At 46.0% G+C, this 15,810-nt stretch overlaps 1 protein-coding gene across 2 annotated transcripts in view; it reads right to left on the minus strand.

Annotated features, from left to right (window-relative positions):
• Nucleotides 1-15,810, minus strand: part of USP7 (ubiquitin specific peptidase 7) — a gene marked incomplete in the record, with an annotated part of 508,930 nt that overhangs the window by 5,796 nt on the left and 487,324 nt on the right. For both annotated transcript variants that reach the window (XM_077448850.1, XM_077448849.1), the window contains 1 exon segment: nt 4,126-4,216. In XM_077448850.1, coding sequence (XP_077304976.1) covers nt 4,126-4,216 — 91 coding nt within the window.

The following is a 15,810-nucleotide window of genomic DNA, read 5'->3' on the forward strand; positions in this document are numbered from 1 at the left end:
CAAAAGTCAATCAGGAGTGCAGGCTCTTGGAGAGGCAAGGCCTTTGTGGAAATTCCTGGATCAAGAGGGATCTAAGGTAATATTGGGGGGCTGCTGCACAGAGGTGTTTTTTTACGTTCAGACATATAATTAATGAAGGTAAAAAACCTTGTGCCTTTACAACCACTGCAGAAATATCGCTGCAAAGACCTTGGCTGAGGGGCACACCCTCCTGGATTTAGCTAATGGCTGGGAAAGTCTGCCTGCCAATTTTCCATGCTGGGAATGTACATGACAGAGGGCCAGAAAATGCAGTTCTGCTTAGGGCAAGATCGAATCAGCTTCTTCCAGAGTGGTGCAACTATGTCTCTCCTTGATAATTGACTTAAGCAACAGTAAAGTATTGTCCAAAAGCACCCTGAAAGGCAGACCTAAGAGGTAGACCGATCAGAATGGCCCGAAGATCCAGGTTCCCGATTGTCAACCTCTCAGCCTGACAGGCTGGCATTGGATATCAAGCCCTTCCTATTCATTGGATGAAAGGACTTCCGGGTATCTAGCATCTGCATGGATGTCAACCACTCCAGAGCTTCCCTGGTCTTGGGAGTCAGAAACACTGGCAGATCAAAGGACCTCTAACTTCTGTCCCATACAGACAGGATATTAAACTGCATGGCTCTGGAAAGAATCTGAGCCTAGGAAGCCTTAAAGAAGGTAGCTGCTGCCTTCCCCAGCACCTTCATGCAGGCCTAAATAAAGGTACTCCATCTGATATCAAAGCCGTAAAGTACTAGGCCTAAGCAATCAAGTGTCAAAACAAAGGGTTATGGATTGGTACCCAGACAAACCTCTCCAGGACTTGTACCACCTGCTGGAAACTTGACATCAGTTTTTGGGCTGATATCTCCCTCAGAAGCAAGTCATCCAGATATAGAACGCCACAGCGGAGATGCACTGGGTTCTCAACAACCCCAGCACTGGAGCTATTTGTTAAACAATCTGCGGGTGTGGACAGGCTTGCCAGGCAATGCCACAATCAGAGTGGCCATCTTCAACTACAAATTGCTGTGCATGGCTAGAAAATCATGATGTGGAGGAAAGCATGCTAGATATCCATTGATGCCTGGAAGTCCCTGGATGAAGTGAAGCAATCACTGACCAGGTGGACTCTATCCTGAATTTCTGTACTTTCAAGAACACTTGAAAGCAGTAGAACTTAGCAATAGTATTTACGTGACAGTGTTAATAAGCTAGATGTACAAAAACTTTTTTTTTTTTTTTTTTAATCAAATCCAAAATTAAAAGTAGATTACTGGTATGGTGGTGAGAACTGGGGTAGCCATGGGTGCAACGTTTGCTTCTAGTGTGGTTCATTTATTTATGGTCCACTGGGGGGAGAGCACCATTTTTGACCAGTTAGGACCAGTGTGGTGACTGGATATACTGTACACCAGAGATTGCTGCCCACATTGTCCAGCTCCAACAGCTGGATATGACAGGTCGCCCCCACACTTGCAAGCTTGGTTCAGGTACAATCCCTTTATACCTGCTGGTGGCAGGTCCAAATAGTGGGGGTGTAAAGAATAGACTAGAAGTGATGGGCACAAAGTCCATGTGATCGGACAGATACGGGGAGGCATGCCCATTACCAAAGAACACTAGCACAAAACTGAGTCTTAGCTGCTCAGAGGGGATATGCCTGGGTGATTCTTGGCTTTTATGGCTGCATAACCCAAGTAGTCATGAGTATTAACTCCTCTGAATTGTGATGTACGATTAAACATTGTGGACATGCAAGTGTGTATTCTTAATGTCCAGAGAGGTCAGAGTATCCTTGATGACCTGCAAGGGACTTCCTTGACTCGGGTTTCCAGGGCAGCTCTGAAAACATGCTGTCCCCTGAAGATCAAGACACTTTTTACATGCAGTTCTGCAGCCCAGCAGTTAAGTTTGTTCTCCTTGTGTTTACAAACACAAAGGCTGCAAGCATAAGGCTGCATTTACAACTGAGTGTTTTCAGCTCGTAAAAGTTCCAAAATGCCCAACAAGAAAAATCCCATTCCTTTCCCATGGCACCTGAGCATTTTGTCACCTGAAGCAAAATGCCTGAAGCTCAAAAAAGTACATGAGCTTCTTTTTTGGCAGATTATAAGTGTTTTTGGCCCCATAGACATCAATAGACACTGTAGAAAAAGAAAGAATTGCTCCTGCGCTTGTGAAGGCGTTATTGATCTAGCATGGTGAGGCTGTAGAAGATGATCATGCGTGTCCCCCTGCCTAAACTGACCAGGGGTGGTCTGAAGAAGGCCGAGTGGAAGAAAAGAGATGAATTTTTTCTGCCTGACTTGAGCAGAAAAAATGCTCATAAAAACGCCTGTAAAAACGCTAACATCTCTCCACTCCTAACTTCCTCTCCTCCTAGTGCTTAAATTGGCAAAAAAAAAAAAAAAAAAAAAAAAGAAAAGCTTGTAATACACTTAAAAAACCCTTCGAAAAAGCTGGAAAAAAAAAAGCTGGAAAAAAAAAGCTGGAAAAAAAAAAGCTGGAAAAAAAAAAGCTGGAAAAAAAAAAGCTGGAAAAAAAAAAGCTGGAAAAAAAAAAGCTGGAAAAAACAAAGCTGGAAAAAACAAAGCTGGAAAAAACAAAGCTGGAAAAAACAAAGCTGGAAAAAACAAAGCTGGAAAAAACAAAGCTGGAAAAAACAACGGAAAACGCTCAGATGTGAATGCAGCCTAAGTTTCAGTCATTTCACAATTAAATGATCAGATTGATCGGTAGCGCAACCAGCTAAAGTTTAGCAAAAAGTCTGGGTTGTTTCAGTCTCTGTAAAAGATGATGCGAAAAACAGGTACAACAGAAAGGTCTTAGTCTTGGGGACCCTAAAAGAGCTTAGGAACAGAATTGGTAGAAGCTGCAGTCAAAAACAGCTGCAATGGTCACCATTAACCTGAGTGTAAATGGAAACGTTCCTTATGTGCAAAGACATAAGAGACTCAACATCAGAGTTTCTACAGCTGGAGATTCCCAGTGCCACAGGCAGATCAGATAAGGATTCTGCGGGGGGTAGGCACAGAAGCTCACTGTCGTCAGAGTCCACCAAACGTGCAAACCCAAGAAATCTGGCATAACAGAGGTGAAATACTCCTGGAAAAGCGGGGGGGGGGGGGGGGGGGGGGGTGCTGGTAGGATGACAGACTCCAAACAAAATTCCAAGCTATTGTGTGTTAGACTATTCAGGGGTTGAACTGCAGGCGGAACCAGAACCTGAGTTATGGAGGGAATGTTAAAAATCCAACTGTTACCTGATATTCTGCACTGCGAAGCAGGTGTTGCTGTAGCTCAGGGTACAGCGGAAAACCTTGAATACCCATGGGCCAGATAGGGGTCACAGAAGGCAGGTCACTATAGGTGGGGGAAGCAGGGAATAATCAAATGAAAATCTATCACATGGAGTCAGGAGAACCTGCAGGAAGGTGCGCCCTTTCTGCTGAATGGGGGGGAATGACGTCGCAAAGCATGCACAAGTGACATTCCACTCAGCAGATGACATCAGCCTTCAGCATTAACTCCTTTCTGCAGTAAGGGGGGGGGGGGGGGGAGGATTTGAAAATTGCGCTTCCAAAGCTAGCACTGAGAAGTTGCTAATCTGGATAAATGCATATAGAGACCAGCTCAGCAGCTTGTAGAAGAATCGTGATAAAGAAAAACAAAAATAGCAATCAAGAACAGTTTGGCTTTTTTCAACAGAGCAGGTAAAAATCCATTCTCCTTGAACATTTGAAACAACTGATATATGCTGGGAGTTGGCAGGGTTATACCAGACTGGTCAATGTTTTTTTAGTTTGGCACTGTTAAAATGCTTCTGAGGAAAGCAGTATAACCCAAAAGTCTTAATTCCGTGTCCCTCATGGAACTAGAAGGAACAACAATTTGCAAAGTGAAAAATCATTATTCCATTAGAAAATGAAGCCACTATCTGGATATCCTTCTGGCTGAATATTAATAAGCAATTGTCCAGAAAATAAAAAATATAGGGAAAGAAATTGCTTTATGGCTGGAAAAATTCCTCAAAAGATGGCTGTACTTTAAAATGAAAATCTAAGTAAACTAATCAAGAAAATCTCCAATCTGAAGGTCACTACTCACCAGGCTGGGGCTCAAAATCTTTCAAGTTCACTTCATAATCCTCTTCGTTTATGTACTGATGTCGGCCCATCATTACAATAGCAAACTTGAACTGTAACCAGAAATAGATTTTAAGTATATGTAAACCCTCACTGTGCAAAACAACCCATTTAGTTTAAAATGGAAATGAAAGGCAAAACATGTTTTGTATAGATATATAAAAAATACCCACACCCCCCCCCCCTTTTTTTTTTTTTTACAAGTGATCACATTCCCTCAGATTCCAGCTGCATAAGACCTTGCCAGTGCATGGCTGTGCAGTAGGGGTGTGTCAGACTAGTCTGATCATCTGAGAACAGCCTGAGCCCCCAGCATACAGTGCCTTGAAAAAGTATTCATGCCCCTTGACATTTTCCAAATTTTCTCATGTTACAACCAAAAACATAAATGTAGTTTTATTGGGATAGACCAACACAAAGTGGCACATGATTATGAAGTGGAAGGAAAATGATAAATGGTTTCCTTTTTTTTTTGTATTTTGCATTTAGCCCCTCTGAGTTAATACTTTGTAGAACCACCTTTCGCTGCAATTACAAGTCTTTTTGAGTATGTCTCTACCGGCTTTGCACATCTAGGAGAGTGAAATTGTTGCCCATTGTTCTTTGCAAAATAGCTTAAGCTCTGTCAGATTGGATGGATAGAGTCTTTAAAAACGAATGAGGATTGCACCATGGGATTGTATGGGTAGGAAGATTAGCAGGACTGAAAGAGAAAGAGAAAGAGAAAGAGAAAGAGAGAGAGAGAGAGAGAGAGAGAGAGAGAGAGAGAGAGAGAGAGAGAGAGAGAGAGAGAGAGGATAGGCGCGATCCCGATGCTCTCGTGTCACCCAGACACGGCGCATCTCGGATCGGCAGGAGGGCTCTGTGATTGGCCCTCCTGATCACATGATGGCCGTGTCCAATCACGGCCGTCATGTGATGTAAACAAACAGCCGGTTGCTAGGCAATCGGCTCTCCTCTCCTCACACGGAAGTCGTCGCTGAGGAGAGGAGAGCAGATCGCTGCAGCCGGCTGGTGATCAGTGAGTATGAGCTGTTTTTACAGCTTTTTACTCACTGATCACTAGTCTAGTATAAACCTACAGTGTAAACACAGGTCACCACACATGTCCCCAAAACACACGTCCCCAAATAAAAAAACACATGTCCCCCACATATGTTCCACTAAAATCACATGTTCCAATGATTATCTGCACACATATGTATGTGATCACCTGCACACATATGTACATTATTATTTGCTTACATATGTCCGTGATCACACAAACCAATTATTATACACTTAACGGAATTTTTTTTTACCAAAAACATGTAGCAGAATACATTTTGGCTTAAATTTATGAAAAAATTTGATTTTATTGGATTTCTTTTAAAATGGTATATACGCTTATATCGCAAAAAATAAAAAACGGAGTCGTGAATAAATACCACCAAAATAAAGCTCTATTTGTGCGAACAAAATGATAAAAATGTCATTTGGGTACAGTGCAGCATGACCGCGCAATCGTCATTGAAAGTGCGAAAGCGTTGAAAGCTGAAAATTGGGCTGGGAAGGAAGGGGGCGAAAGTGCCCTGTATTGTAATGGTTAAAGAGGAAGTAAACTTTCCCACTCTGATGCTTCTTTTCATTTAGTCCAATATAATAATTATCAAACTATAGCCACTGTAATCCAGCCCAAATCGCATATTACTTACAGTTTAAAGAAACTTTAAAAAACTTGTTTCCAGGGGTTAGGCAGCGCCATCTTGAGTATTGTTTTCTGAGTCCACAGTGGAGTGTATTTCTGCACTTCCTTTACTGTTAACCAAGCCTCCTTCTCAATCCAATGTTTCTATGGCAACCCTGCTTCCCTGTTCATAGCTGACTTGTTTATTTCATAGTATTTACTTGTGCTGATTACCTAGTGTTTGCCTGTATGAGTCCTATCTGCTTCAGCTGATAAGACTGCAGTACTGCTGTCCCATTCCCTGGTTTACACTGTATGTGAGGTCACATGGTGTGTAGAAGGAAGCTCTGATGATTAGCAGCCTGCTGGGAGTTCAGAGCTGTGTGCCGTAGGAAGTCTTGATAACAGATGGATAAGACAGAGTGTGCCGTAAATCAGGGGAGATTTGGGCATGCTCAGTGACATCATTCTAAAGAACAAAAAGGATTACAACAATACTAAGCAAGTAAGGAGATATCTACAAGCAGTGTTTATTAGGGTATTTTATGCTGATTCACATGGGACAAAGTTGTAGGGGAGGGTTTACAACCACTTTAAACAGCAATTTTCAAGTCTCGTCACAAATTCTCAATTGGATTTAGGTCTGGACTTTGACGGGGGCCATTCTAACACATGCGTATGCTTTGATCCAAACCATTCCATTGTAGCTCTGGCTGTATGTTTAGGGTCTTTGTCCTGTTGGAAGGTGAACCTCCGCCTCAGTCTCAAATCTTTTGCAGACTAACAGGTTTTCTTCTAAGATTGCCCTGTATTTGGCTCCATCTTCCATCTTCCCATCAACTCTGACCAGCTTCCTTGTCCCTGTTGAAGAAAAGCATCCCCACAACATAATGCCGCCACCACGTTTCACAGTGGGGATGGTGTGTTCAGGGTGATGTGCAGTGTTAGTTTTTCTCCATACAACATTTTGCTTTTAGGCCCAAAAGTTAAATTTTGGTCTCATCTGACCAGAGCACCTTCTTCCGATGGTTGATGAATTGAACAGTGCTCCGTGAGATGTTCAAAGCTTGGGATATTTTTTGATAACCTAACCCTGCTTTAAACTTCTATATTGGTAAAAAAAAAAAATTGAAAACCACTTATTTTCCTTCTACTTCACAATTATGTGTCACTTTGTGCTGGTCCGTCACATAAAATACATTTACGTTTTTGCTTGCAACATGAAAAATGTGGAAAATGTCAAGGGGTGTGAATACTTTTTCAAGGCACTGTATGCAACAATGAACATGATTTGGCATGGTTGGAAGATTGGTCAAAGCAGTGGAAACTGCAGTTCAATGATTCTAAATGTAAAATAATGCACCTAGAGAAAAGGTATCCCTTGAAAGGGAACATTGGGGATACAGTGTTAGCAAGCACTACAGAAGAAAAATATTTGGGTATACTAATTTAAGATGGCTGCAAAATTAGCAAACTGTGTGATCTGGCAGTGGGAAAAGCAAATAGAATTCTAGGATGCATCACTAGAGGGGATCACCAGCATGAGGCCCTGATACCTCTATTCAGAGCTTTAGTTTGGCCTAATTTAGAATACCCTGTCCAGTTCTGGAGATCTCACTTACAAAAAGATAGAATGAGAAATGGGTAACAAAAATGGTGAGCAATTCCAGGAACTAATATGTACCTAGTGCTGAATTAAGAGCATCGTGGGCCTGGTGCCCAAAATTTTGGTGGACCCTTTTATGGAAATAAAATTAAATATTTGAATTACTAGTTAGGTTTAAGCTGGAATTCTACATTAACGATCTTTACTCTACAAAACTTCATTCCTCTTCTGTACCCCTCCTCCAGTCCTCTAAATGTACACCAAGTTAATTAAATTTCGTCTTTAAGAAAATGTTTGCACCTCGCTCTGATTGTTATACAGCACATCAAAAATTTAGGTGAATGACACTGTGCTCCCTGCACCTACTGGGATATGTATGCAACATATTCCAGGAGGCATAGCCCTTCATTCAGGAAAGCAGGAGGGGCATCATTGGAAGGTGTGTCAGCTAAATCTGGAATCCTCATTTAACATCACAGTAAAATATGGCAGCTGCCAGAAAAGAAGAGGTCCTCAGCTGGACAGGGCTGGATCTGCTGGGTGGGATCTGAAATGTGTTAAACACACCACCAGGTAAGCAGGGGTTGTTAAAATAATAATAATAATAAACAATGCCATTAGTAATATGCAGTATGAAGGGGTTCATGTACTGCCACTAATGCATTAGTGACCAGTCAATTAAAGGAGTTGTAAAGGCAGGTTTTTTTTTTTTTTTAAATCTTAATGCATTCTATGCATAAGTTAAAAAAACCTTGTGTAGCAGCCACCCCAGCACCCCCCTAAATACTTACCTGAGCCCCATTTCTCTCCAGCGATGTCCACGAATGTCTTAACCATCGGGGACACTGCTCCTGATTGGCTGAGATACAGCAGTGGTGTCATTGGGTCCCATGGCTGTCAAAGTCAGTCAGCCAATCAGGGGAGAAAGGGGGTGAGGCCAGGGCTTCATGTCTGAATCCACAGAAGGAGCTGTGACTCAGCTCCAGTGCCTACATAGTAAGCTGCTGACTGTGGGGCACGCAATAGGAAGGAGGGAGGGACCAGGTGCAGCAAAGAGGGACCGAAGGGGAATTCAGGCTGCTCTATGCAAAACCAACTGCACAGAGGCGGTAAGTATAACAGGTTATTTTAAAAAAAACACAAGACTTAACACTTTAACCCCTTCATGCTTCAGAAACTGCTCCACATTGCCCCACACACAGAGACTGCACTGCAAAGCCAAAGAAAGCATCATCATCAGGCTGGCCAAAAGCTACTTTCACACTGGGCGCTCAGCGCACTGGCGGTAAAGCGGCACTATATTTAGCATAGTATTAGCAGGGTTAGAAACGCAGCAAAGTGCCGCTGAAGCCTCAGGACTTTCACATTGGAGTGCACCGAGTGGCTCTTCCAGTGCGCTTTGCAGGCGCTATTTTTTAGCACTTCAGCGCCTGCAAAGCACCTCAGTGTGAAAGGGGCCAAAGAGCACATCAGGCTGGCCCTCTCCCCAGCATGAAATGGACACTGAGTCTGTCTGACTCTTGCACCTGCCTCCAGTAAACCAACTATTCTGGGCAGTTCCTGCGATATGGTGGCTGGCAGGGCAGAGCTTTTATTCAGTGCCCGATGTGCACCCATTAGTCATGGTGCATGATGAGTTCACACGCAGGCGCTGTCACCGCTGGGTCCATGCCCACCCCCCATTTAGGACCGGTATACACCGCTCCTTAAGTGCCCCTGCCCATTGAAATCAATGCGCATCGCTTCCAAAGCTTTTAACCCCCTTTTCGGCTGCTAACGAGGGTTAAAAGCGCCCTCAGAAAAAATAGGATTTTTGTACTCACCATAAAATCCTTTTCTCTGAAGTTCATTGACGGACACAGCTCCTTTAAATCTTGGTCCCACTGGCTATAACCCCCTCACTCTGCTTCCTGTAGCTCAGTTTGTCAAAAAGCAGTACAAACATAAATCGGAGGGGTGGGTGCTGTCCCCATCAATGAACTTCAGAGAAAAGGATTTTACGGCGAGTACAAAAATCCTATTTTCTCTTTCATTGACGGACACAGCTCCTTTAAATCTTGACCTTAGGGATGTTCCCAAGCAGTGTCAAAAAACGAGGGGTAGAACAGCAATATATAACTTCACCCACAACAAAGAGGAACTCCTCAACAGAGAAGTTGCCAACTTAAACAGCCGCCAGCAAAACCTGCAGCCACATATACATCCGAAGATGCGTTCACAACCTTATAACTTAAATGAAAGTGTGAATTGCAACCTTACAGAGCCTCCTGCAAAACCTTGTGGCCAAAGCAAGCATCCAAAGATGCACTCACGTCAACTTTGTAAAATTTTGTGAAAATGTGAATGGACGACCAAGTCGCCGCCTTACACACCTGGGATACAAACACTTGATGTCAGAAAGCCCAGGAGGTTCCATTCACCCTGGTGGAATGAACCGTGATGGGAAAGGGGCGCACCCGCGCCTTTAAGGCATAAGCCTGAACCACGATAGTGCTTAAAGCAAGTTTCTGATCCACTCCTCCCTGCAAAAACCGCAGGATCCTGGAAACTGAGTATGTGCGTGGACTCCACCCCAACTCCTCACACGCGTCCGCCCAGGGGTCTCTTGTCCTGGACACAAACCTCTGCACCTTCCAATTGAGCCGAGAGGCCAAGAGGCCAAGAGAGCCACATCTGGTGTGCCCCACCTTAGGCAAATGAGCCGGAATACATCCGGATGCAACGACCATACCCCTTGGTCCAGCATCTGACGACTTGGGTAGTCCGCCTGTAAAAACCACGCTGTTCTGGAAGCAGTCATCAGCACTAAACCATGCTGAGGCTACAAGAAAATGGCCAACAGCAAAAACGTCAAGCAAAAAGACCTCAGAGAAAATGGCCGCCGAACCTTCTAAAAAATGGCTGACCGTAATACACTGAAACCACGGCCACAGGAAAATGGCCGCGGCCTCAAAAAATAGGATTTTTGTACTCGCCATAAAATCCTTTTCTCTTAAGTTCATTGACAGACACAGCTCCAGTAATCTTGACCATAGGGTTATTACGCCACCTTCAGGAGAGGACAAGGCAGAACATGTAAAAAAACAGAACTTACCAGAGGGACCGCCCCCTGGGCGGTACTGTAAACAACCCCTCTGCCTGCTTCCTGCAGCTCAGTATGTCAACAAGCAGTATAAAGTTAATCAATAGGAGGGGAGGGTGCGGTGTCCGTCAATGAACTTCAGAGAAAAGGATTTTACGGCGAGTACAAAAATCCTATTTTCTCTTTCGTTCATTGACTGTCACAGCTCCAGTAATCTTGACCATAGGGACATCCCCCCCAAGCAGTGTCATACCGAGAAGTGGGAACAGCAATAAAACTTCACCCACAACCAACAGTGCCCTCTAACAGGGGAGTCACCATCTTAACTAACCACATCAGAACTTGCGGTCAACAAATGCAACAGTGCATTAATACTCAAAAGTAACCGTTTCTCTAAAAAACAGAGGAAAGAGTGCAGAATTGCAACATTACAAGGCCGCCTGCAAAACTTTGCGGCCAAAGCATGCATCCGAAGATGCGCTTACATCCACTTTGTAGAATTAGGTAAAAGTGTGAACGGACGACCATGTCGCCACCTTGCACACTTGAGCGACTGACGGTTGATGTCGGAAAGCCCAAGAGGTTCCAATTGCCCTGGTGGAATGGCCCGTGACAGGAAACCTGCCCCTTCAAGGCGTAGGCCTGTACCACAATCTGTCTGATCGCCCTGGAAATGGTGGCCGACGAGACCGCCATACCTTTTTTTGGACCAGCTACCGAAATGAACAGAGAGCCTGACTTCTGAAAGGGAGCCGTGGCAGACAAATATACCGTTAGAGCCCGGACCACATCCAGGGAATGAAAGGCCATCTCCTTAGGATGTGTCGGTTTAGGACACAGAGATGGTAACACAATGTCTTCATTGATGTGAATAGCCCAAAAACTTTTTTTTTTTTTTTTTTTTTTAAGATGCTTGGTCTGCAGACCAGCATTTTAGCCAAATCAGGTGCCGCAGCACCACTGCTGAGACTGAAGCCCTGGAGAGCAAAGGAAGCACATCCAGGGCCGCGTCACGAAATTACTTAAGGCCACGCACTAACTGGTCTGCTAGTTCCACGCAGACAGGGGTAGCTGCTGCTTCTCCAATTCACGGTACAAACATTTTGCCCATTCAGTAAGTGTCTGCGACACTAGTGCTGTGGCCAGTATTGGTCGTATTGCTGACCCCACAACCGTAAACTAGGAAAGGGCCACTGTCTCGGCCTTCCTGTCGGTAGGGTCCTTAAATTCATGAGTCCCCTCTACCGGGATCGTGATTACTTTGTTTAATCTGGATACTGAGGGGTCCACGCCTGGAGGAACCGACCATTTTTAAGAAGGCTCTCCTCAAAGGGGTAGCGCACGCCATTCTTTTAGGGACCGAGAAGGTACATTGCGGGCTTCCCCATTCCTTGTATATGAACTTATCAGTTCTGTGATAAGTGCTCCAACTAGCACTTTGTCTTGCGTGGACCCAGACGGGGACTCATCCTCACTGTCCGATCGGTCCTGGTCAGCGTCATCTGAAACAGAGCAGGGGCCGCCAGCCTCAGCGAGGCCCGAGTCTGCGTCAGAGATCTCCCCAGAGGACGGGGGATGTCGAGCAGGGGCCACTTTTTACCACCTTTGCACCCCATCTCCACCCTGGTAAAGAATGTTTCAAGGACTGCCGACAAAATGTTTAAAGGCACTGCTTGCAGATGAGGCGGTTGCAATTACGGGGAGTTCTGGAGGAAGAAACACCAGTTTCTGAAGCCATACTGACTCACCCTGTCTGCCACCCTTGGGGACTTAGGACAGGTGCACAGTCCCACCCTTCTGCTGCAGACTGAGGGGCCCCCACCACAGGACTCACCACCCCGACCGAGTGCTGTGCCGTTCAGTTACAGGTGTCTGCAACCAGTATCAGCTCCCAGGTGTCCTGAGCAAAAAAACGTGCCGTTCTGAGCAGCAGGGACCAGCGCTGAGGATAAAAACTGTGCTTGGCTACAACAAAATGGGCACCCTGTATAAGGGACAATCACAAAGAAAAAAAAGAAAGGAAAGAAATCACAAAGAAAATGGCTGCCGAGCTACAGAAAAATGGCACCTGACCATGTTTTCCACTGAGGCACACCAAAAATGTCCGACAAACAACTGTACACCGTGAATGAACAGATAATGGCAGCAGAACAGCGCTATGGCAATAAGCACATGCAGACCTCCAGACACCCAGAGGGGAGACCACAGACACCCAATCTAAGGTCAGAGCCCCCCGGAGGACCCCTGGCTCAGGTACACACCACTCAGCAGCCCGTCCATGCAGCATCCGGGGGGGGGGGGGGGGGTGTTGGGGGAGTTGGGACAGGGAGGGAGGAGAGGGACCCCCTAATCGATCTCCCAGGGAATGCCCAGCTGCTCAATCCCGCTGAGGCAGGAAGAGCTGTACTTACCATCCGGACAAGCTGGGAACATCCCATTACAGACCCACTCCCGAGCAGTACGGGGTGGCTGCTGGCCATGGCACACTGTGACAAGGACACCTGTAGTCTGGTCATATGTGTGTCCCGGAGCGTGGTGCTCACCAGCCTCCCCTGGAGCCCGAGGGGCATGTCGTTGCCGATCCAGCCCGTAAGCTAGGGTCTGCACACACTCGATGGCCAGGCTGGGGAGAGTACAAGGATCTAGATTATGCAGCCTGTCATGCAGCCGGCTGTTGATAGCAGATCACAGGATCTTAAAATCCTGCACAAAAGGCAAACATTCAGCAAAAAATCCCAGGTTTATGGTCCTGCAGGGAGCCTAGGTCCTTCTTCACTAGGCAGAAAAGGCGGGTCCATATAATGAACTTCGTGTTGAGTTATTCACAGGTCAGAGGCACCCCTTACGTCTAGCTGCTGACATGACAGCTACAGCGAGGACCTACATTGCTGGGACACCGTCATATGACATCCGCTTCTTTGCATGCTCCCCACGAGCCCAGTTCTTCTTGACCTTAGGGTTATGTCGCCCCATTAGAAGAGGACTAGGCAGAAAGTGTTAAAAAAAACAAAAAGCAAAACTTGCACAGTACTGCCCAGGGAGCGGTCCTACTGGCTATAAGCCCTCACTCTGCATCCAGAATCTCAGTTCGTCAAAAGCAGTACAAACAAATGGGAGGAGTAGGTGCTGTGTCTGTTAATGAACTACAAAGAAAAGGATTTTACGTACAAAAATCCTACTTTCTCTATTGTTCATTGATGGACACAGCAGCACTTGACCATAGGGACGTCCCCAAGCAGTGTCAAAGAAACGAGGGGTGGGAAAGGGAGGCGCCCATCCCCTTATGGCATAAGCCTGAACTACAGTCTGTCTGATCCATCGAGAGATGGTGGCCGATGAGACTGCCAGTCCCTTCTTTGGACTAGCCACCGATACAAACAGCGAGTCCAACCTCCGAAAGGGAGCCGTAGCAGACAGATACACCCACAGAGGCCAGACCATGTCCAGGGAATGCAAAGCCACCTCTTTAGGGTGTGACGGCCGAGGACATAAGGATGGAAGCACAATGTCCTCATTTAGATGAAAGGCTGATACAATCTTTGGAAGAAACTAAAGCTGTGGGCGCAGCACATCCTTGTCGAGTAGGGAGACTTGCAAGACAAGGCCGCCAACTCAGAAACCCTCCTGGCAGATTTAATGGTCACTAGAAAGACCACCTTCTGAGAGAGTGTCAATAAGGGAAACTCCCTAAGGTTTTCAAATGGCAGTTTCTGAAGCACTGAAAGCACCAAATTCAAATCCCACGGACGGAGCAGTGGTCGAACCCCCTGAACAAACATACTCACCAATGAATGAGCCGCCAAGGGTTGCTGAAAAAAAAATAAAAAAATAAAAAAAAGGACAGCCAAAGACTTGATATCTACCCCTTTATTATTCAGGATTTATAAAGCGCCAACAATTTATGTAGCACTTTACAAAATAAAAAGGACACAATACAAAACAATACAAGAGGATTAAGAGGGCCCTGCTCAGATGAGCTTAGAATCTAATAGGGTGGAACAGGTGGTATAAAAGGTTACAACTGTGGGGAATGAGCTTATGAGCTGGGGAATGAGCACCTTAATGGTGCTTAATGCAAGTTTCTGATCCACTCCTCGCTGCAAAAACAGCAGGATCCTGGAAAGTGAATATGTATGTGGACGTCACCCCATCGCCTCACACATGGAGATTGTAGGCCTTCCACGTATGATAAATCTGAGAAGAGCCTTCTGTGCCCTCAACATAGTGTATATTACCGAATCTGACAGACCTCCGTCCCTTAGCACCTGTCTTTCAACAGCCACACTGTTAAAGCTAGTGACGATAAAGCAGGATGAAGTATTGGAACTTGCAACAGAAGGTCCTCTCGCATCGGCAGTCACCAAGGAACATCCACCACCATTCGTACTATGTCGGCGTACCACTGATGCCGAGGCCAATCTGGGGTAATGAGAATCACCGGAATTCCCTTGGCCTCCACTCTGCGAAGCAGACCTGGTAGAAGTTTGAGTTGGGGGGAGGCATAAATCAGCTGATAATGCCCCCATGGAGCCACTAATGCGTCTGTCGCGTCCGCCCAGGGATCCCTTGACCTGGCCACAAACCTCTGTACCTCCGGATTGAGTCAAGAAGCCAGGAGATCCACATCTGGTGAGCCCCACCTTGGGCAAAGGAGCCGAAATACATTCGGATGTAGTATCCATTCCCCTTGGTTCAGCATCTGACAACTTAGGTAGTCTGCTTGCCAGTTTTCTACGCCTGGAATGTACACGGCCAACAGAGACGAAGCGCACCGCTCTGCCCACTGCAGGATGTGAGTGACCTCTAGTGCTGCAGCCAAGCTCCTTGTTCCTCCTTGATGGTTGACATACACCACCGCCGTGGCCGCCTCTGTGACCATGTGGAGAGGCACCGCCTGATTGCCCGAAGCTCCAGTACATTGATCGGCAGGCGGGAATCTTCCTGGGTCCACTGACCCTGGACTGACTGTACGCCCCAAACTCTTCCCCCCAAAACGGTCAGGCTGGTATCCGTTGTGATCACCGTCCAATGTAGAGGAAGGAACGACTTCCCGGACCGAAGGGCCGGCGACCTCAGCCACCAGAGCAGGGAATCCCTGACTAGCTGGCTCACCCAAATTTGACAATACAGGGACAACATAGATTTGTCCCATTTGGACAGTATCTCCTTTTGCAAGACTCAAGTGTGGAATTGAGCATACGGTACCGCAGTGAATGTGGCTAGCATGAGACCCATGACTCGAAAAAATGCAGCAACGACCACCTGCAAGACACCAACAGCTTTACCACAGCTT

Source organism: Lithobates pipiens, unplaced genomic scaffold (genome assembly GCF_037356315.1).
Source record: "Lithobates pipiens isolate NorthernLeopardFrog02 unplaced genomic scaffold, aLitPip1_a1.2 Scaffold_22, whole genome shotgun sequence".
NCBI lineage: Eukaryota > Metazoa > Chordata > Amphibia > Anura > Ranidae > Lithobates > Lithobates pipiens.